Raw genomic sequence first — 22,626 nt, forward strand, 5'->3', positions numbered from 1 at the left:
CACACACACACACACACACACACACACACACACGGGGAGACAGAGACGGGGTAGAAAGAGACAGAGAGAGAGAGTTTTAAGAAGGGCTCCAGGATTGTAAGAACTGACAAGTCTGAAATTGGTAGGGTAGGCCAGCAGGTAAGAGGTGATGATGCAGTATTCAGTTCAAAATCTACAAGGCAGGTGTTTGACCAAACACATGGGCGCCATAGCTTCACCAATTTGACACATAAAATTAACCATGAGAATATCACATCTGATAAAGTGGGCTTTTTAGGGTATTCTTTGATTTTAATTTAAAAATTTTCTATACCACTGTATGTCCCTGCACTCCCCACCCTCAGTACTCCAGATGTTCCAAGCACCGCATGGAACACAAAATCAGAGGAGACATGTTAAGAGTTAATCACCAACAATAACCATAATAGTAATAAAATCTTTTCTAACGAAGTATAGAAACATATTAGAAACTTAATTTTCTGTAGGTGTTCCTTTATTTCACAAAAAATAGTTATTTTGTATAATTTTAAATCAGGAAATCTAAGAAGACATGTTACCCAATCACAAGTTAATAAAATGCCTCCCATTACAGACCCAACTTTTTAAATACTCAATAACATTCACAAAATTGACAAGTTATTCTCCATAAAATTCTAACAAAAACTGCAACTCAAAAAGTGTGTCTATATCAGAGATGGTGGTAACTTCCTCAAAGAAGTTACATGCAAATACCCAGGAGTCTCATGGTTTACAAGGTGCCAGACACATGAGAAAATAATCTCAAGGAAGATAGCCTCACAGTACCCAAACTTCCCAAATATGATTTAGTGACAGAGTTGCAAGTGGACTGGGTGGGCTAAGTGAACCAAAGGGCTGGCTTACAGCAATTGTTAGGATTTTATAAAGTACTGGAGATGTTTGAAACTCGCATAGCAATGAAAAGGCTCAGCATGTTAATAAACAGAATCATTTCCCAAGCCACATTTTATGTATAAAACCTAGTTTCTGAAGATAAACGTTGCATGCGGGCTCTTATTTATTTAGACTTTTACTCAATAAAATGCTGGCAGCACTGGCTGGCTGGAGGAGTAACAGGGAACGTGCATGTGGCAACAGTTTATCCAGGAAGCTTTTCCTGTTAGTTAGAGAGGATCATGACTTGTATTTCAACATGACTTGTATTTCAACACGACTTAGCAAGATCTTTGTTGCAGAAAATGAGTGACATATAGAAGTGGGACCAGGAAGCACAGTTAATGGCAGAATTAGGTTTTTGATGCAGATAAAGACTCTAAGGAAGGGTTGGAAATATAAATTTTTATGTTGTTATTAGTTCGCAATCTTAGTATCCAAATTGTCTATTTAAGGTCTGGAAACCAAACTGTTTGAAAAGTTTTATTTGGTAGCAGAAAAGATCTACAATGGGACTTTTACAAAGATGATGAGCAAGAGGAGAGAAATAAATTTATACAAATGATTTTGTTGTCAAAATTTGGGATGACCATCAGCAATCAAGAACTTACATAAAACCACCTTTTTAGGTAAAGGAAGTAAAAACTATGTTAATACCTTGACCAGTCAGTTTGCTGAAATTCTGTTAACAGATATTACACTGAACCGGAAGAAAATTAAGTCTATAGAAGACAAACCAAATCATACTTAACTGTAGTAATGCATAAATTATTTAGACAGAGTGAAAACAACCATCTCCATAACCTGACAATTGATTTCTATCAAATCAAGTCCATGATGTCTACAATATTTATTTATACCACGGCTTTTCATCTCCTAGTTGTTTTTAAAATTATATATATATATATAAACATGTATGTAACATCAGTTGTTATTGACAGTAGTTATCATAGAATGTATATCTTTCTCACTATGTGTATCCACTTGATTTGTTCATATGTCTAATCCCTGTCATGGACCTGATTGCTTACCTGACAGTGGAGGACAAGACCTATCAGAATGACCCGAAGACAGAAATAGGAAGGATCAGCTCACCTCAGCATTATTAAAAGGCCAAAGGCTCTGTAGTCAAAGTACTAACACCAACACTTTTAACGAGCCAAAAAAGAGGCACTAGGGGTGTTTGCGAACACGCAAGAATTATGATCAGTATCTACAGCATAGTGTGTAGGCATAGTTAATATTTACCCAAATACAAAAATACCGTTTTCTCTAAAGGGAGAAGCAGACAACTTCCCATAAGTAGAAAAACACTGGTGTTCAATTTCTGGTTTAAATGCATTTATGAAGGAAGACTGTAATCCCTATTAATTAAATATAAAAGAGTCCAGCAGAAATTATGACCTTAATGTACAAGTATAGTGATATTTCTGTATCAAATTAAATTTAGTCTATGATTAAATACAATGCTATATATACACACACACATACATACACACTCATAGTACCTTTACGGAATTCTCTAAAATGCTCACAGTAACTTAGATGGTATTGATAATGATAAAGATGTATAAACTGAAGTGTAGATGTAGAAAATCTTTTACAGCTTACTAAATGATACCTTCCATGGGTTAAACAGCTTTTTCAAGTTTGAATTTTAAGTTTTGAAAGCAGAACTGTGCTTTGGTATTCAAACCTTCATAAAATCTTACAATTTTTCAAAATAAGGAATTAAGGTAAAGAACTCTAAAGTGGAAGAAAAAGACTTCCAACTATAACATCATAACTGTCACATGGTTAACCAGTGGTTTTTAGCCCACTCCTGGCCAAAGTCTAGCTGCTTGGAGGTGAGTAAAATGGTTTGATTCAAATTTAGTTTTTATATGTGTATATTTTAAAACTTAATAAAAATGCTCATTCTAATGTGTCTCATACCCTACTTTACCACACTGGAGACTGCTTATGTATTAACTCTCACTACCAGGATAGTTTATCTTTGTATAGACCTTGAATAAATTTAGCTATCTCTAACTAAACATTTCCTGAGATATATGTTTAAAAACCATTATTTTTGCTTACATATGTATGACTCAAAATTTTCTTGATCGTATACAAATAAAGGCATAGCTATAAATTGGCTGCTGTTTTCATCAACCATGTATAACTCTACATTTGTGTTATTCAGAAATAATTCAGAATCTTATGCTTAGTAAGGAGCCAAAATGAATAAACACAAATGTGAACTCAAAATACATTTATATTGATAAGATGGACTTTTCAGGCTATATATATTGGGATTACACATAAAATTTCATTTAAAAAAAGATTCTAGTGCTAAAAATGTTTGGAAAACACTGCTCTATAAAAAACTTTTAATTCTCTAATACAATGTTCAATGTGATTTAGTTTTCTAAAGCAAACTGCCTAATACCTCCCTGTTCTTATTCAGAATGGGACATTTTCTGAAAATCAGAGTGCCACAAATCTTCAAATATGGTAACTTGTAAAAAGTTAATCATAAATTAGACTAAAAACATTCATAAGTGCTTTAGACCCTTCTGATAAACAGCTGTAAAGATTTTTTATTTTTAAATCGTGTATTTATTATTGTTTTAAAATCTTAAATATATTAATCCTCCAAGTAACAGAATTTAGTATCTTTACACATTAGCTGTATTGTGTGTTTTGATAGTGTAGGCACATTTCAGTGATTTTAGATTTTATTTTGTGGTTTCATTATAAAACAGCTTGCACACCAAACTCAATCAATCTTTTTTATTTAAAAATTCACCTAAAAATTCACTTCTGGGTTTTAGTTTCTGTTTAAAAAGAAGCAAACGTTTAAAGCCATCAAATGTTAATAGTCTACAATTCATCTTGTTATGAACATTTTTAGTTTGTGGATTGCGAAAATAAACCCATTACATTGATTAGGCACAGTATTATGGCCAATGGGCGAGAAATCAGGGCACATCTATGTATTCAGACAACAGTTAAAGGTCTGAATGGAGGGAGTCATGCCTCAAATGTGGACTCTCCTTTCTCTATGCCCCCTCCAAATATTGTTACAAGTTTCAAATCAGTACGTGAGATTGTATGTAACTTGGCGAAAAGACAAACAACTATACCTGTTTTCTAAATTATGTTGCAAAGCCAAGACAGATGAATATAATTGTAGCCTCACTATAACTTGTGGTCTTAATATCTATGTCACAGGACCATGTCATAGGTGAGACAGAATTATACCATCCCTCTGGTGGTTTCAGAAATCTAGCTGGAAGGAGTCCATGACTATAAAATTTCACATTACAGCAAGGCTCCAATATTTCTTGAATTGGGTCAGTGAATATAAATCACAGTACAAAATCCCTAATTCTTTTAGTGGAAAAGCAACAGGTGCTACATATAAGAATCTTATATAACATATATATTTTTTTTAAAAATGCAGATATAAAATATTAATTGCATAGGGATTTAAATATAAGGCCAAGAAGAATATTAAGTAAAAAAATCATAGAAAGGGCACTATGGTGTCAAAAGATAGAATTTCATAGAGTAACAAATCTAAATTACTGTCTAATTAAAAATCACAGTATGTTGCTATAACTAACAGTGAACGTCAACTGCTTTATTAATTCCAAACTGAAAACCAATATTAGGACTAACAAGAACACAACCAAAGCTCATCGTCTAAACCTGATCAGTGTATTAGCACATCACTGCCTGGTACGTACCTGATTAGTTATATAATCTACCTTCTGCAAACAACATTTAATACATGTTAACAAGTATAAGAGCACATCATCACTGCATGCCATCAATGATTTGCAGGCTTACTTGATAGTGTAATTATTAAGTCTTTCAAAGGTGCAAGATCCTACCCGGCAGAATCTTCACTCAATGAACCAACAATGCTGTAATTCACAAAATATAACAAAGTTCCACCATTAAAAACTAAATGTACAATAACCAGAGAACTAGGTCCTGACACCGGTACATACTTTATCCTCAGCATTTTGGAAGACAATAAATGATGAGTCCAAGTATAACTAATGGTTATCACCTGAAGCTTCAGGTTGAAGGCTAACTTGTGAAGCTACCTCTCATTTTAATGTTGCTAGACTGCAGTTTAAACAGCAATTTCCACATCTAAAAGTAGCTTAGTTAACTTAGTATTGTTATATAAAGTAGTGTGACAACAAACAAGAATTCCCAATGGAATTATGTTAAGATACATTGGGAATACCCCAAACAATGTTTTAGATGAAAAAGTGCATAAATACAGTAATACTATGAGTGTGTTAACCATGGAACAAATGTTTCTCTGGGAGCTAAACAATACTATTTTCCCACATTATTTACATGTTATGAATTGTTCAGATACCACAAAGCACCACTTAAGTCTAAATTGCTTGATTATGTCAGAAAGGTCCTTTGACTTCAACTCTACTCATTCGAGAATCTGCCTAGAGTAGAAGTGTCAAGTCATTCTTCAAAACGGATTTATCTTTAACAATTCAGTTCTCTTTTGTTCAGAAATGGCAAGGCAGTATTTTCATTTCACACTCTTTGTTGGTGTTTCTGATTCTGTGGACTGTCTTCCATCTGTCCAGGCTTCCCGGGTACTCTTGAGAGCCAAGGTCTTCTGTTGGTCAACAACAACATAATCCACTCTCTCATCTGCTACACTGCTGCCTGAGCCACTGGTCTTTTGCTAAAACACAAAGAAAAAAAAAAGTCCAACATATAAAGGAGTGTTTCTGAGTAAAAGTCAGTCTTAAAACACAGACACACATGCATTGTGAATACTTTTTTTTTTCTTTTTGAGAACGAGTTTCCCTCTCGTTGCCCAGGCTAGAGTGCAATGGTGCAATCTCAGCTCACTGCAACCTCTGTCTCCTGGGTTCAAGCAATTCTCCTAGCCTCCCGAATAGCAGGGATTACAGGCATGTACCACCACACCTGGCTAATTTGTATTTTCAGTAGAGACAGGGTTTCACCATGTTGGTCAGGCTGGTGTGAAACTCCTGACCTCAGGTGATCTGCCCGCCTTGGCCTCCCCAAGTGTTGGGATTACAGGCATGAGCCACCATGCCTCGCCATGAATACTCTTAAAATTTTTCTGGGTCACACACAAAAAATAACATCAACTACCTAAACTTAAAAATGTCTTTCTCCTAACTGTATACTAATTGCCTTATTAAATTTATAAAATTTAACATTAAATTATATAACTAATTTGCCTTAAATTTAAAATTATTTTATTTAGGAATTCAGACTAGGCTGAGTGCAGTGTCTCACGCCTGTAATTCCAGCACTTTGGGAGGCCAAGATGACTGGATCACGAGGTCAGGAGTTCAAGATAGCCTGGCCAAGATGCTGAAACCCCATCTCTACTAAAAATACAAAAATGTTCTGGGCATGGTGGCACATGGTTGTAATCCCAGCTACTCAAGAGGCTGAGGCAGGAGAACTGCTTGAACCTGGGCAACAGAGGTTGTAGTGAGCCGAGATCATGCCACTGCACTCCAGTCTGAGCGACAGAGTGAGACTCCATCTCAAAAAAAAAAAAAAAGAATTCAAACTAATGCTTCCATTGCAGATGAAATTCATATAAAATAGGGACAGCAGATGCCTGTTTTATCTTAACATAGACAGCTTGATTCTCCTGTCAACTTAAGTTTGACTTTCTCTCAAGCTCTGAGAGCACGAATCAATGTTTACTTTGAGAGCACAAGAAATTTTTTTTTTGAAAAGCAATACCTCAAGAATGACAAACTACATGGCCAATGTCCTCTTATTCCTAAAATTCAAAGAGAGATAAATACTTAAATAAAATTATCAATGCAATGCTGTGCTCACGAGAAAGTGAAATGTCTAAGGTATAAGAAAAGCAGAGGGAGTGGTGAGCTTCTAAATGCCAAAGGCAGCGCTGGCTTTAGGATGGCTGTCAATCTCAAAAACACAATCAGGAGGCCCTGCATTGGACTGAGACCATCCCGTCAAACTAGGGATCCTTAAAGGGAACTGATGGGGTCCTAGGGTGGTAGCACCTCCTGGTTCCTAGCAAAAGCAAATACAAATAGTTTATGGAGGAAATTTGGGTCCTCAGAATTCCCACATATATGTTCAACGAAATGAGTTTGCAATAAAAATATATAAAACACACAAAGAAACAAGCTGTAGAGAGTGTGAGTTAGGAGAAACAATATACACAGATGCAGACCTCCAAGGATTTCAGATATTGAAAAAGTAGCTATTAAATAGCTAGATATATTTGAAAAAGGCCCAAACAAAATTTCATTTTAGAAATGGAAAAGCAATATCTGAATAGTGCCTGAGACTTTCCTAGAATTGATTAAAAAAATACGAATCCTAAAAGAAGACAGCACTTCTAACTAAGCAGGATAAATAAAAAGGAATCTAAGTCTAGACATATTGTAGTGAACCCGTAGAAAACAAAAGATATAGAAATGATCTTAAAATCAGCCAGTCAGAGAAGACATTACCCACAAGGGAATTACAATTAGACTAAAAGCAAATTTTTCTATAGGAATAGAAGCAAGACAGTGGTGGGACAGTATCTTCTACGGGCTGAAAGAAAATTATTGTTGATCAAGAACTGTGAACTCAAGCAAATTGTTTCCAAGAGAAGGCAAAATAAAGACATTTAAGTTAAACAAAAACTGAAAAAAGTTTTTGTAGAGTCCAGCCCTACAGGGTCCTGTGAGCCCCTCTCTACAGGTGTGGAGACGAAAAACTGTGGAAACAAAAGACACAAGACATCAAGAAAGAGAAAACCGAGTTTGGGCCCAGGGGTCCACTGCCAACTAAAGCATGGAGTCTCCCACAGGGTCTCCCACCCACAGGTTTTTACCAACAGACCCCCACTAACGCCACTTCTAAAGAGTATATTTCAGGTGGAGGGAAAATTATTGTAGAAAGAAAGTCTGAGAAATAAGAAAGAATGATAAAGAAGCTGGTAAACACGTAGAAAAATGTAAATAAACACTGTTATATAAGAAGAACAGTAATAATACTGTCTAATTTGTGGGTTTAACAAAAAGTCAACATTAAAATTTTGTACAAAATAGCAAATAATTTGAACTATCATTTTAAGGAGAATAAAGACACTAGACTGGTTAATTACAGAATTCATTAAATAACGGCCGGGCATGGTGGCTTCCACCTGTAATCTCAGCACTTTGGAGGGCCAAGGCAGGTGGATCACTTGAGGTCAGGAGTTCAAGAGCATCCTAGGTAACACGGTGAAACCCTGGCTCTACTATAAATACAAAAATTAGCCAGGAATGGAAGTGTGCATCTGTAATCCCAGCTATTTGGGAGGATGAGGCAGAAGAATTGTCTGGACCTGGGAGGTGGAGGTTGCAGTGAGCCAAGAATCATACCACTGCACTCCAGCCTGAACAAGAGAGCAAGATTTTGTCTCAAAAAAAAAAAAAAAAAAGTTAAGTAACGATTTCAGTGGTAACCACTAAGAGTAAAAAAGTAGGCCGGGCACGGTGGCTCAAGCCTGTAATCCCAGCACTTTGGGAGGCCGAGGCGGGTGGATCACGAGGTCAACTGATCGAGACCATCTGGGTCAATATGGTGAAACCCCGTGTCTACTAAAATTACAAAAAATTAGCTGGGCACGGTGGTGCGTGCCTGTAATCCCAGCTGCTCGGGAGGCTGAGGCAGGAGAATTGCCTGAACCCAGGAGGCGGAGATTGCAGTGAGCCAAGATCGCGCCATTGCACTCCAGCCTGGGTAACAAGAGCAAAACTCCGTCTCAAAAAAAGAAAAAAAAAAAGAGTAAAAAGTATAAAATTTCCAACCATCAGGAAGGAAAAAAAATAATCAGCCCCCATAACTATGTTATTTGTGGTTTATCAGACAGCATCAAGTAGCAGACCAGACTAAATTTATATTGAACATAACTTAATAGAATTCTCCCAAAGGAGGTAATTCTTCAGGTTTGAAGTGTGAACTAACTATATACACAGAAGAGGCATTTCACTCACCTTACGTGGTGGTGTGGATTTCCCAGAATCTAAGTCGAGATCTAGGTATTCCACCTGTTTGTCTCCTTTAGGCTTGACCATAGGGCTGCTTCCTCCATCAAGACTGTTACTACCAAAGAGATTCTGAAAGTATTAGACAAAAAAATCAATGGTCGTACATTCACCAGACATACCACTTATACTGTTTGACATCTACTGAAGCCTAAATATTTGCTTTCAAGAGGACATAGCCTAAAAACTTAAGCAAACTTTCAGGATAGAAAGAAAATAAGTAAACTGATTAAAGCCTAGTTTACAGCAAGCTAAACATGGTTTCAAAAGTTAAACTTCGTTCACACTAAGATTGAGATATCAACAGATAGTTAGCTATGATAGTCCAACTTGAAATTATTAAAACATATCTGTACTCAATTATGCTTTTACTCTACCAGATCTTTATACTCCTTGCTTTCAAATTAAACAAACTTTCCACATTTTATTTAAAGGCTTTCCCACTAAAATTTGTTTCCAGTAAATATGTTATCTATGGAAACATGACTCTATTGGCTAAGTCTATTTTGTTTCAATCATTTGGATATTTTTACCACTTAATTTCTTTAGTCTGATCTTTTCCTTCTTGAACTAGTGTTCAGTTCTATTATTGTTACCATTTGTGTCTACAAGGAAGTCTATTTGCTCTCGGTTTAATCTCCACTGGGAATAGCCTTTCTGTATTCTAGCCTTTCCCTAGTATTTTCCCAAAACAGTTTAGAGAAATTCTAAGATTCTAGAAGGTATTATAAGTGTTCTTTGAAATAACAAAGCAGTAGTGCTAGATTTTTTTTTTTTTTTTTTTTTTTTGAGATGTAGTCTTGCTCTGTTGCGTGGGCTGGAGTGCAGTGGCTTGATCTCAACTCACTGCAACCTCTGCCTCTTAGGCTCAATAAATTCTCCTGCCTCAGCCTCCCAAGTAACTGGGATTATGGGCACCTGCCACTGCAACAGGCTAATTTTTGTATTTTTAGTGGAGATGGGTTTCACCATGTTGGCCAGGCTGGTTTAAACCACTGACCTCAGGTGATCCGCCCACCTCAGCCTCCCAAAGTTCTGGGATTACAGGTGTAAGCCACTGCACCTGGCCTAGATTTTTAAAAAATTCTTTAAAAATTACGTAAAGTCATTTAACATATTTTTGTTGTTATTATAACAATATGTATACCTTTTGTTATGGTTTACCATCATTTGAATTTCAGGTGTCATATGAAGAATTCACTTGATAATGTGTGACTTTTGATCTAGACTTGTTTGTTAAATATTGCTATAATTCTCATATTTTTTTCTAAGGGAGAGTTGTATGGACTATGATGAGTCCTTGCAGTTGGCAGCATGAGGAGATAGAATTCACACTGTTGACTTTTCTATTGTACTTGGTAGATAGGTATATCCTCATGGGTCATTTTTGCTTTTTTCTTACACATAGAACCTAAGTAAGTACTTCAGAAATTCACCACAGGCCAGGTGCAATGGCTAATGCCTGCAATCCCAGCACTTTGGGAGGGCAAGGCAGGCATATCATTTAAGGTTAGCGGTTTGAGATCAGCCTGGGCAACATGGTGAAACCCTGTCTCTACTAAAAATGCAGAAATTAGTTGGGCACGGTGGTGCATACCTATAATCCCAGCTACTCAGGAGGCTGAGGCCGGAGAATCATTTGAACCCAGGAGGTAGAAGCTGCAGTGAGCTGAGATCATGCCACTGTACACCAGCCTGGGGGACAGCACAAGACTGTCTCCAAAGGGAAAAAAAAAAGAAATTTGCCACATGGTGTTTATTTTTATAATAGATATCTCTACTGGTGGCAAGTACAAGTACCTTTCTGGCTTTACGTCATTAGGTGTAAAAAAAGTATTTTGATTTCCTTTGATTTCTGATTGCAGTGATCTTACTTTTCATCTTTTCCCTTCATCTAACACCCATGACAAATCACACTTTTAAACTTTCCTATTATATGGCCTTTCCAACACTTGTATGGCTATTCACTATTTTAGGCAAAAAAGACACACTTTAGAACCTCAGAAAATACTATAATTACTTTACAATAAGAAGAGTTCACTCAACTACATAAAGTTGAAAATTGGTGACAATGTCTACTCTGACCCAGAATTTAGGATTTAGAGTTTTACTAGAGTCAACGTACTGTACCGAGGAAAACTAATTAACTTATATAATAATAATAGAATTCCACTCAAGTTGAAAAATAGTGAATACAGTGGTTTTGACTCTTTTTTTTTTTTTTTTTTTTTTTGAGACAGAGTTTTGCTCTTGTTACCCATGCTGGAGTGCAATGGCACGATCTTGGCTCACCACAACCTCCGCCTCCTGGGTTCAGGCAATTCTCCTGCCTCAGCCTCCTGAGTAGCTGGGATTACAGGCACGCGCCACCATGCCCAGCTAATTTTTGTATTTTTAGTAGAGACGGGGTTTCACCATGTTGACCAGGATGGTCTCGATCTCTTGACCTTGTGATCCACCCACCTTGGCCTCCCAAAGTGCTGGGATTACAGGCGTAAGCCACCGCGCCCGGCCAAAAAGTAGTGAATACAAAAGCAAAAGTCAACTAATAAAAACTGCCCTGGCTTGAAAAATCAGTGAAAACATTATTGATATACTGATCATATTACTTGAGTACTTTATAAATTTGGTATATTATTAAAAAATTTGTATAGATGAGGTATCACTTACGTTGCCCAGGCTAGGTGTGAACTCCTAGGCTCAAGAGATCCTGATTCAGCTTCCTGAGTAGCTGGGACTACAGGCGCATGTCACTGTGCTTTGCTAACTTTGATAATATTTTAAAGTTAACTAATTTAAGCACAGAATCAAGTTTTTCATATCAGTTAATTATGTTTCCTGACAACATATAGTTGTAACAAACCTGGTTCTGCCTAAAGTCTATAAAGGATGAAAAACCAATTCATTGCTAGAATTGGGCTTTATATTTTATACCTCTAAATAGCGCTGTTTTAAATAATATAGGGCCACTAAAGTGTTAACTCATTCCAAATTTTGACATTAGGTATTTGCTCATCCTGGTAGATATGGCCTGACTGTCCCTCAATACCTGCTCTGCTCTCCCCACTCCCACATGCATGGGATTGTTAGGTGGGCCCACTGTTCCTCGGATCTAAGACTCTGTTTTCCAGCTCCTTTGTGTCTAAGTGTGGCCACACCAGCTAAGTTCTGGTTAATGTTTTGTATACAGTGGTTTCGAGGAACCATCCTTATGAGGCAGTTCTTTTTCTCCCTTTCCTCCACCTTGGAGTTGGAATGTGGCTCTGTTGGCTGGAGCATCATCTTGTCCAATGAGCATATGCACACACCCAAGGAAGGGATACTGGAGAGCTGGAAAAGGTCTGACTCCCCGAAGACTCCATGGAACAGAGCTGCCACAACACCTTGGATTGACTCTCTTTAGACTTTTCCATGAGAAGGAAAGAAAATTCTCTCGAGTCACAAATAAATACTTATTTTCTTTTACTCAGATGGGAACTTAATCCTAAAGGATATACTTATCTACTATAATACAAATAACAAAGCAAACATTAAATCTTACAAGGAAAATGTAAAGGAAAATATTTTTAAAAATTAAAATTGGTTTGTATTCTTAAATGTATGAAGTATTTTCTGGCAACTACCTGATTTCTGAGGAACAAAATGCTCACTACCATTAGAAAACTCTCATGCCTTATGGCAGTACAGCCAACCTGGAATATGTTACGTTTATAAGAGGTCTTCTTTAATCTTTACATCTATCTAAGGGTATACTTATTTATAAGACCATTTCACCATTAGAGGGCTGTGATATAGCCTTAGAGAACTGCATTATAAAATGCTGTATATTTTTCTGAAGAGTATAAATAATCAAGTATCTCTCAAATGACATACAACAGAAAACTTTATTTTTTTTCAAATTAGAGACAGGGTCACATGTTGCCCAGGCTAGCCTCAAACTGCTGGATTCAAGAACTCAAGTGATCCTCCCACATCAGTCTCCCAAACAGCTGAAACGACAGAGTTGTGCCACTGCGCTGGGCAATTTTTATTTTTTTAACTCATTTTTGGTATATATTCACCTTTTATTGGTTTTAGAGTTTATATTATTTTTAGTAAGCATTTAACAAAGTTTTATTGCTTTTTCTTAAGTATATAAAGAAAGATGTGAAGATAAAATTTATAGATGGAAAGAACAGTTCTAGCTTGAATGATTTAAAAGGGCTGCTCAGGGAGAAGTTAAGACTTTACATACTGGGTCTTCACTGGACAGGTTTGGGTTCATGGGAACATAATTCTCTTCACTGTCATGTGAGTCGCTGCTTGAAGTTGTGCTATGCACTGAATCCGGTCGGGGGGACATGGGAAACCTAGAAGAGCTAATTACAAAAATGATCATCACAAACATAAGACTTGACAAAAATATCTAAAATTATTCCCTAAATAAAAATGAAAGATAATCTGTGTTCTTTCAGAAATATTCCCTTATGTTTCTAATCACTCATTGTTCACATTTATGACATAATTTCTGTGCACAATCACATAACTAATATTTACAACTGTATTATAAAAGTATATTTTGGACAGCAAAGTATTTTGTGTAGAACAAACAAACTACTACCAGTGACTTGGTCAGAAGTAGAAAGCTTCTGATACAAAATGGAAGACTTAAGAATTTTGAGTTTTTAAAAAGCTATACACACATACACACACACACACACACACACAAACATGATCATATGTTGAATATAAGTTTGTAACTCATAAATCCCTCTCATTTCCCTATATATATTTAAATAAGTTTCAATTCAATAATCCCCACAAGAGACTACCATATTTTCAAGATTAGTAGTCCCCAGAAATTTTTGGTTTCACAGACCTTTTAGAGTCTTAAAAATTATTGAGAATCCCCAAAAATTTTTGTTTACATGAGTTATATCTATTAATTTTGCCATCTTAGAAATGAAAATAGACACCTTTTAAAAACACAAGTAGTACACAAATATTCATTCTATTGGGTATCACAATGATATTATTACATAACATGTAGCCTCTGGAAAACTCTACTGTACACTCAGAAGGAGCATAAATACAGCAAATAACATCTTAATATATTAATGAAAATAGTTTTGACTTTACAGAACCCCCCAAAAGGGGGCTCTTCAGATGATCCATTGAGAACCACTATTCTAGATATTTTCCATGATAATGAACAATTCTAGATAGTCACATTATTCATACAAATTACGTATTTTAGACAAAGGACTTACTCTCGAGCAAAACTCCTAGTGATGGGAGATCTAACTGGGGCTTGTAATTCTTCCCATTCTGGCAAAGGTTTTATTTCTAAAGGTGCTGGCTTGGCTGAAAAGAAAAAGAGGAAAGGGATTTTTAGTGTACAGAACTTTGGAAAACAAACAAGATTCTCTCTAACTCTATTTATATTTGATAGCCAGAGTAAACCTAAGACCACCTAGTTTCACATATGAAATGAGGTTCATGAATGTTACATGATTTGCCCAAGGTTGCATAGCTAAGTAATTAGTGGTAAAAGCTGAATCAGATAACGTTTTCACGATTTTTATTTCAAAGCCTAAATCTCTATTACAACATGTTGCTTTTTAAGTAAATATTTTATGAATATAAACTTTTTATGAATATAAATGAGATGAAGAAAGAATGTGACCCAGTTCTTTTGTAGTTGCTTTATACGTTTCATTATTTCATAAATTATTTCACTAATTTCATACTCAAGGAAATTTAATCATCTATATAAAATCATTCCTATTCTTCAATATTGAAGCATATAACTATAAATATAAAATGATGCATAGAAACTATTAAAATTCTGTCAAAACCCTAAACCAAAAAAATGTTTGAATCTTTTAAAATAGTTCATGCCCAGTCTGGAAACAAACAAAACAAAACAATATTTATATCTTTAGATCCAAACTCTCTCCTGAGAAAAGGGCATAATTATCTTACTTCAAATTGTTAGTGTAATTTAACCAACAAATCTCTTGCTCAATATATACAATTAAGTAAATGCTAATATTTTTGTTAGTTCCATTTATAAGTGATCTTTACTTATCTCATTATTGCACTAGACAATTAAACCAATATATATACCACAGATTTCTTAGCCATTTTCTTAAAGTCAAGACTGAAATTTTTTTCAGACATTTATGGAGTGAGCAACAGAACTAAAACAATACTATTTAATACTAGATACTTTAGGAAACTATCTAAACATGTTAGGTAAATATTTCAGTAATGTTTCATTCTGCCACTCTTAACCAAAAATTTCATCTTTCCAAGTTTATTTATAGTCTTTGTCCATGTATGTTTGATTTTAATCAATTATGGCATATTACCATTAAACTATAAAATGGATGGTCATTTTAAAGGACCATACACATCGAAGCTCATAAGCAAGTATTTTTGTCAACTCACATATAATGAAGACCAAATTAACTTATTAAATTCAAGCTAAAACCATTATCCTTGTCTATATTCTTAAAATGGACACATACAGAATATTCTGCCAACTAAAAGTATTTCTTTAACTCTTATTGTTTTACTTTTTTGACATCCAAAGGCTAATAGCAGTTTAGCTGTCAATTTTTACATAATGGGACAATTAATCCATGGAAATGACTTTTTATTCTGTCTCAGAACAGAATACATATACAGAAATACAGAAGACAACAGAAACTCAGAAACAGTTCACAAATTTAAAGGATAAAGTGTTGTCTAAAAAGTTAAAAGAACAATGTACAAGTCTGAATATCACATATTATCATATATTTAACCTGCTGCTGTTAATGGCATAGTAAGTAGACTCTGTGTATTATGGGAAGCGCTCACTTTAGAATGCTGTTTTATTTACAACAGCAGTAGTACTTAAGGTTCTTCTCTCTTGATTTTTAGAAAAAACAAATTACAAAATAAATTCCCAATGCCCCATACAGCATGCGGTGCTAAAGTACATACCCTTTCTTCTTGTAGCAAAGTCACCTATGGTTTGTGAATCAGTTCGCTCTAAACCATGGGGTTTGAGTCTTAAAATTTTAGGACTTTGACCTAATTGGTAAAAAGAAGACTCTCTTAATATAATGTTATTTATTAATTGGAAAATGGATTCTGTAAAAAAGCAACAGAGCCCTGTGCAGAAATGTTACATCTCAAAAGCATGAACAAAAGTTTGTGGAGAATATTTCAGTCTTGCTACATAAAATTCATGCTCATGCCCAGCACAATGGAAAAGAGGAAGTTACATGCAACAATGTAAGAAGCAAGGAGGTATAAAAGATGGTAGGATCTTAGTGGGATAACCAGCCTGGTTAGTTATCTTCATTTGGGAGAACAGAGGGAAAATATGTGCCATGTTAGTTTTTCTTCTAACATGTCTTAGAAAACTGGATCAAATTAAAAAAATTGTAGAATACCCTAGTTAGATTTCAATTACCTCTTTCTTTTTTTTAAATATGATGTCTCACATGAAAGCATGAAGGCCTACCTCCTCCTTGTAATACTACTTTTCCAATTTGGTAGAGATGTTTTTAAAACCTTAATCTGACTATTCCTGTACCTCCTGACCAAGACTCTTCTAGAGAAGCAAGTGGCCACTACTGTATTTGCTAATCTAAAACCAAAACAAGACCAACATTTCTTTCCTCTGGATACTCACTGGTTGCCCAATGGCTTCATCTTGCAAGAATTAGATGTTTAGATTCTGGTTCTACTAATCAGAATCTAGCTTCAGTTTAATTAAGTATATGAAAGCATAAATTCAGTTACCATCATCTTCCTTTCATTAATGTCTGTCACATCAAATCACTGCTGAAAAGCCTCTGAAAGGCATATTTCCCATTAGAAGCCTGGACGTCAGAGTTGCAATATCAATCTGAATCAGTGACTTAGGCTACTCCATTATTGGTGGCACTAAATTTTCTTTTTTTTGAATTTACAAAGCTGAATTGACATCTATTAGGTGGCAGAATCAGAATTTGCTGGTTAAATGCTGATATCTAGCACTTACCTATCGAAATCTAAAACTCTTAAAATATAATTCTGTAGAGGTTATAAAAAATAAACATTTCCTAACCAATTTTCTGAGTTACACAATACATTGAGTTTATTCAGAAATGAGTCAGCCTGAGTTTAAAAGGTCAGTATGAATATTTTGGGCAAGATCTACTCCTTACCCCTAAAATTCCCCAATCCAGGGCCCATACCGGCAGGACACTTTTCTAAAGCAAGGAAAGATGACAACTTTTTAAACTCCCCCAAATAGTGTGCTACACTTCAAAAAAACTAAGACAGAGGGTAAGTCTTAGTATTAAAATAATATAATTATTTTGGAGTGAAAGGCCCTTACAAATCTAGTTTCTTCATTTTATGAATGAGATTCACCCAAAGAAAGAAGGCGTTACCTGATTTGCTCGGCTTACACTTTAATCGAAGGCAGTTAAGACTTCCTCTAGCCTGTCACCAGCTGGTTTGGCACTCTTGTTCTATATCACACTGTCTTACCTTTCCAGACCTTTAGGTATAGAGAGAATCTTAGGAAATTTAGCTGGATACCATGTTGGAGCTACTTGAAGTTCATTTTTGAGCTCTCCATTGAGAGCTTACAGCACTCTGTGCTACACAGGAACCCAGACAGAGAAAGGAATAAATGTGCTCATTACAACACTTATGTCTACAGATGATACTACTCTGAATTTACAGATGTGGCTTGGGGGGACATCTATGTGAATGCCACAGAGAACGGCCCCACCAGTGATGTCAGGTTTAAATACACAATGCTCTTAGAACTATTTTTGGTATGCTGGTCTTGACCAGTTATGTGTGATACACTCCTCCTTTTCTGAAAGATCTACTTTCATTAGCTCTTCAGCTTCCTCCTGATTTTTTTCACCATATTTATCTCCCAGTGGTCACTCTTTGCATTTCTCAGCTTTGCGCCCCCAGTATCTTATCTATGTTTGTGGTTAAATAATCAAGGTCACACGACTGCTAAATCTTACCTAGTTACGGTTTCTCACTTTTTCTCTAGTTCTGCCCTCCAACGGCCTGACAGGTCACCTCCAATTATTCCTCTGAAACTGAAACTGATTTTTTCTCCTCCAAATCAAGGCCATTTTTCACCTCCAATACTCTTAGCAATGACACCATTTCCTGTATCCTTAGGTACAAATTCTCACAGTTATATAGTCCACCCCCTTTGGCCATCTGTATTTGATCTCAAAATGCTAATGATTTCCCAATGTGACAACAAAAAGAGCTTTTAAAATGGTAAGGACTGAAATGGAAGGAGCAGGTAGTCAAGGTCAATGAGAAAGTTACCAGAGCCTGTGTGAATGCTGGTGTGATGACTACAGTCCAGAATGATCACGGCCTATGAAAAATTACACGGAGGCTCTTTTAAAACCTTTAGAGGAAGAAAAACAAGGCAAGAACAAACCTGTTTGGGAAGAAAAACTAATCATAACAGGTAAAAAAGAGAAACTCAATTTCTATCTTGCTTTAGTCTTCTCTAGCTAGGAGGATGATTTTCAAACTGAAAAGGACAGAAGAAATGACAGCAGCCATTAAAAAAAGAGCCATTATGTGAGAAAGGTGTGTGAAAGTTGATTATACAAATTGGGTCATTCTTGTTGCACCCAACTAAATCAGGGTTGAGGGCCAAGAGCAAAAAGCACCCTGGGCACAGAGCAACTGATCCGATAATTAACATTTCCACAAGCCCAGGTGCAGAAACAGTCTGCTGCAACCCTAAGACCAGTTTTACCTAGAAGCTGTTGAAATGACCTGCCATGACACTAAAATTGGTTTTACCTACTGCCATCATTCACCAATCAGAGCTTGCCAGTTCCCAAGAAATTCTCTAGTGCCAGCGAGCTTTCTTTCAAAGCAATACATAAGATTCCTATTTCTAATAAAACTCCCAATCTCCTCTTTGTTCTTTAGATATGACAAAGACCACTGGGTCTGTGTGTGTGTGTATCTCAAATTACAATTCTTACTTCCCAAATAAAATGTTAAAGATTCATGTCTACATTTTTTATTCTGACTTTAACAAGTGCAACATACTATCCAGCTATATTCAAGTTCTATTCAATCAATTACATTTCAAGATAGCAGTGATTTTACAAACGAGAACACAGACTATATATGATTTATCTGGGGAAGTTATGGAGAACACGGAGATGCCACAAGAATAAACTATGGATGCATTTCCATCATGTTCTCTTGAATTGTGCTCTGCTCTGGCTAGACCATTCTCTTCTCTATTTCTCATGTACATCTTTAAAAGTTCAGCCCTTTTCTACATCCTTTCGCTATTGATATCCACCACTGCTTTATCAATCAGTGACTAATTGCTTCACAAAGCTCAGGTCAGAATACATTCTCTAAGACTGCCCAGAGAAATTACATTTAATCACCAATAATGAACATTTACTTACATGTTCTTAGGATTAGATACTCTAAAACCTCCCAATAACCATGTAAGGAAGGTACAATTTAATAAAGATTTTAATTATTTTATTATCAAGCTTGCTGAGGCTTTTAGAAGTTAACTTGCCCAGACTCACAAAGATGATGACTGAGAGAGCCAGAATTTAAATCCTGTGAATCCAGAGAGAGGGTTCAGGTTCTTAGTCCCATATCCTTATTTCAAACCTAGAATCTTTATTATAGTTACTCTTAGAAGAGTATTTGCATTGTTTTGCTTTTATATACAGTAAGTTCTCGCAACTAAATTTTAAGTACTTCAAATACTAGAGACGTAAAATCTCTACATTTCTCTGAAGGGTTTACCTTCCTGACCAGTAATTTCTTGTTGGTTACAGTGAAAACATATAAAATGTAAGCGATTGTAATGATGAATACAATGTGGATTAAGTAATTTTCAAAGACGTCACATGCTCCAAGGAGACTCGTATTAGGCAAAGCAGCTGAATGAAATCAGTAAGCCTTTCACTCAAATGATTCTTCATCTCCATTACCTTTTTTCCAGGGTGGGTACTAAAAGGGTACTTCTTTTCTAGGGCATTCCTTGGTTTTCTTAATAGAACAATATGATATAATCATATTGAAATTTTAAAAATGCATTTATAAAATTTACATGTATTTTCTACTATGCATAACGTTTAAGGTTAATTTTAGGGCAAAAGCTGCAATGTGGAAATACGGCACTGAACTGTACTATGTCACTTAGGCATTTTGTTAGCTTAATTTCTCTATGCTTCCATACTCAACTTGACATTTACGTACCAGACAGAAATGAAAATCATACCCAAAGAATAGCCCTATATTACTTAATAGGAGAGAAAGGAGAAAAAAGTCTAAGGTGTACGTAGGTCTGTCTTAGCCTTTTCTTCTCCTTTACTGTCTGTATGCAATAGGCCAATGTTTTACTGATTGCTGAAGAAAAGTGTGAAAACAGATAATAAGAAATAAGAAGGCCGGGTGCGGTGACTCACGCCTATAATCCCAGCATTTTGGGAGGCCAAGGTGCGTGGATCACGAGGTCAGGAGTTCGAGACCAGGCTGACCAATATGGTGAAACCCTGTCTCTACTAAAAATATAAAAATTAGCCAGGTGTGGTGATATGCGCCTGTAGTCTCAGCTGCTCAGGAGGCTGAGGCAAGAAAATCGCTTGAACCTGGGAGGTGGAGGTTGCAGTGAGCCGAGATTGCGCCACTGCACTCCAGCCTGGGTGACAGAGCGAGATTCCATCTCAAAAATAAATAAATAAATAAAACAAGAATACTAAAGCAAAGGCAAAAATAAACCAACTTTGGTGATTCTCAAATGCTTAGAGTAAACAGAGAACTCATTTGTGCCTGAACCTTTAAGTCCAAGGCAGTTACAACTTGGCTTTTGCTAGACTTGGTTTGAAAAAAATAGTACAACATAATGGAAGAGCACTGCCTACTGGAGAAATTTCTATCTGTGCTTTAATCCTCAGGAGGATTGTTAATGTCAATCTCTTGATCGTGTGATCTGCTCCCTAATTTTGAGTACAATTAGAGATAGATATAATTTTACATTTTAAAATAAGAAAATACATGCAAAGAAAAGTCAATGGATTTGTTCAATGTCATTTAGTGGGAGGGAGTGGTTGTTAAGAGTATTACTAGAAGTGAATTCTAGCTTTTTGGATTCTTGGTGTAACATTTTTCAAATATACTGTTGTATACTGTAACCTCATCACTGTAACTGATTTTAATGGTTTCTATAAGAAAAAAAATGAAAACACTGCTAACTAGAAAATATACGCCATCTAGAAGAGCATGCAGTGTATGATTCATACCCGCCCTTTGCTTTGCTCTCTTATATCGTGAATTATCATGGAGGAGGACACTTTTAAAACTCTTAAAAGCCCTTCAAAAAAAAAAAAGAGATGATTTTAATTCTAAGGAATTGTCGCCAAGTATTCCAAAGAAAAAAACAGCATTGCAGGCCAGAAACAGTGGCTCATGCCTGTAATCCTAGCACTGTGGGAGGCCGAGATGAGAGGATCACTTGAGCCCAGGAGTTCAAGACCAGCCTGGGCAACACAGTGACAACTTATCTCTAAAAGAAAAAAAAGAAAAGAGCCTTGCAAACTGCATAAAAACTTTCTGTGCAAACACTGATGTCAAGGCAAAATGTAAAGCAAGTCTTAAGGTAGCACCACCATATTATGCGACCCTAAGAAACAGCAGCAAGTATTATCAGAGTATTCTTTTAAAATGAAGGCCCTGACATGCTACAGACATTCCCACCAGGAAATGAAAACTTGTCTGATGTCTTTTTAAAGAAATGTGCACTTCATGGCTATATGAGTTCTGCTTATACTCCAAGTACCTCAAAACTTCCAAAAATCACTATACGTTCCCCAAGTTGAGGGAACCACACAGGGAGACTTTTGCTATGCCTTTCCTGTTTGATCCTGTCTCAACAAAAACTTCAAGAACCCTGGATTTGGAAAACTGGGCAAAGTACTATCTGAGAAAGAAAAGTGATTTTTTATAACATTTTACATTAAGGAACACAATTATTTTCTCCATTGTGTTCTTAAATCAGAATGAGCTCTCTAGGGACAACCTGATTATGTTACATGCCTGCATAAAATTCTTTAATGGTGCCCTCAGAATAAAGTGTAAACTCATTATCATAAATTATAACTCCTTCAGGATCAGGCACCTGCAGGCATCTGGCATTTGTCCCTCCTTTGGTATTTTCCTCCTTCCTTTTCGCCCACCCACCTACCTATCCACGACTCTGGGCCCGTTTCATCTCCCCTCTTTTTAAAGGACCTGGGCACGTTGTTTATTCTGATGAGAAGATCCTTCGCCAGGCTGCCCTCCCCTAACATCCTTTAATTGCCACTCACACTCTCAGACTGTCCTCAGGGGAGCTTCCCTAATAGTGCCAAGAGTTTACTTGAACCACAGCCCCTTCCACAGTAATTATGATAATGTGTTTACTTCTCCATCTCCTCTCCTAGATGGTGAGCTTCTTCAGGGTAGCAACCTTTCCCCTATTTGGAAAATTTCTATCCTGTAACTGATAGGTGCTTAAATGTGTGTTGAATTAATGTGAATGAACTGCTTTTCTCTTAAAGCTAGTGGTGTTTAATCTGATCAATCTCACGCATTTTTG

The 22,626-nt window shown here is 36.1% G+C and overlaps 1 protein-coding gene across 16 annotated transcripts in view; it reads right to left on the minus strand.

Annotated features, from left to right (window-relative positions):
* Positions 1-1,382: 1,382 nt before the first annotated feature.
* The window catches only part of GAB1 (GRB2 associated binding protein 1), a 133,589-nt gene continuing 112,345 nt past the window's right edge, over positions 1,383-22,626 (minus strand). For 9 of the 16 annotated variants that reach the window (XM_002745323.6, XM_078366470.1, XM_008992657.5 and 6 more), the window contains 5 exons: positions 15,960-16,049; positions 14,237-14,330; positions 13,222-13,345; positions 8,937-9,059; positions 1,383-5,626 (listed from right to left, as the gene is read on the minus strand). In XM_002745323.6, coding sequence (XP_002745369.3) covers positions 5,468-5,626; positions 8,937-9,059; positions 13,222-13,345; positions 14,237-14,330; positions 15,960-16,049 — 590 coding nt within the window. In that variant the 3' untranslated portion in view covers positions 1,383-5,467. The remainder of the gene's footprint in view (positions 5,627-8,936; positions 9,060-13,221; positions 13,346-14,236; positions 14,331-15,959; positions 16,050-22,626) is intronic. The other 7 variants (XM_008992656.5, XM_078366476.1, XM_078366473.1 and 4 more) reach the window with 1 other exon arrangement.

Source organism: Callithrix jacchus, chromosome 3, assembly GCF_049354715.1.
Source record: "Callithrix jacchus isolate 240 chromosome 3, calJac240_pri, whole genome shotgun sequence".
Lineage (NCBI taxonomy): Eukaryota > Metazoa > Chordata > Mammalia > Primates > Cebidae > Callithrix > Callithrix jacchus.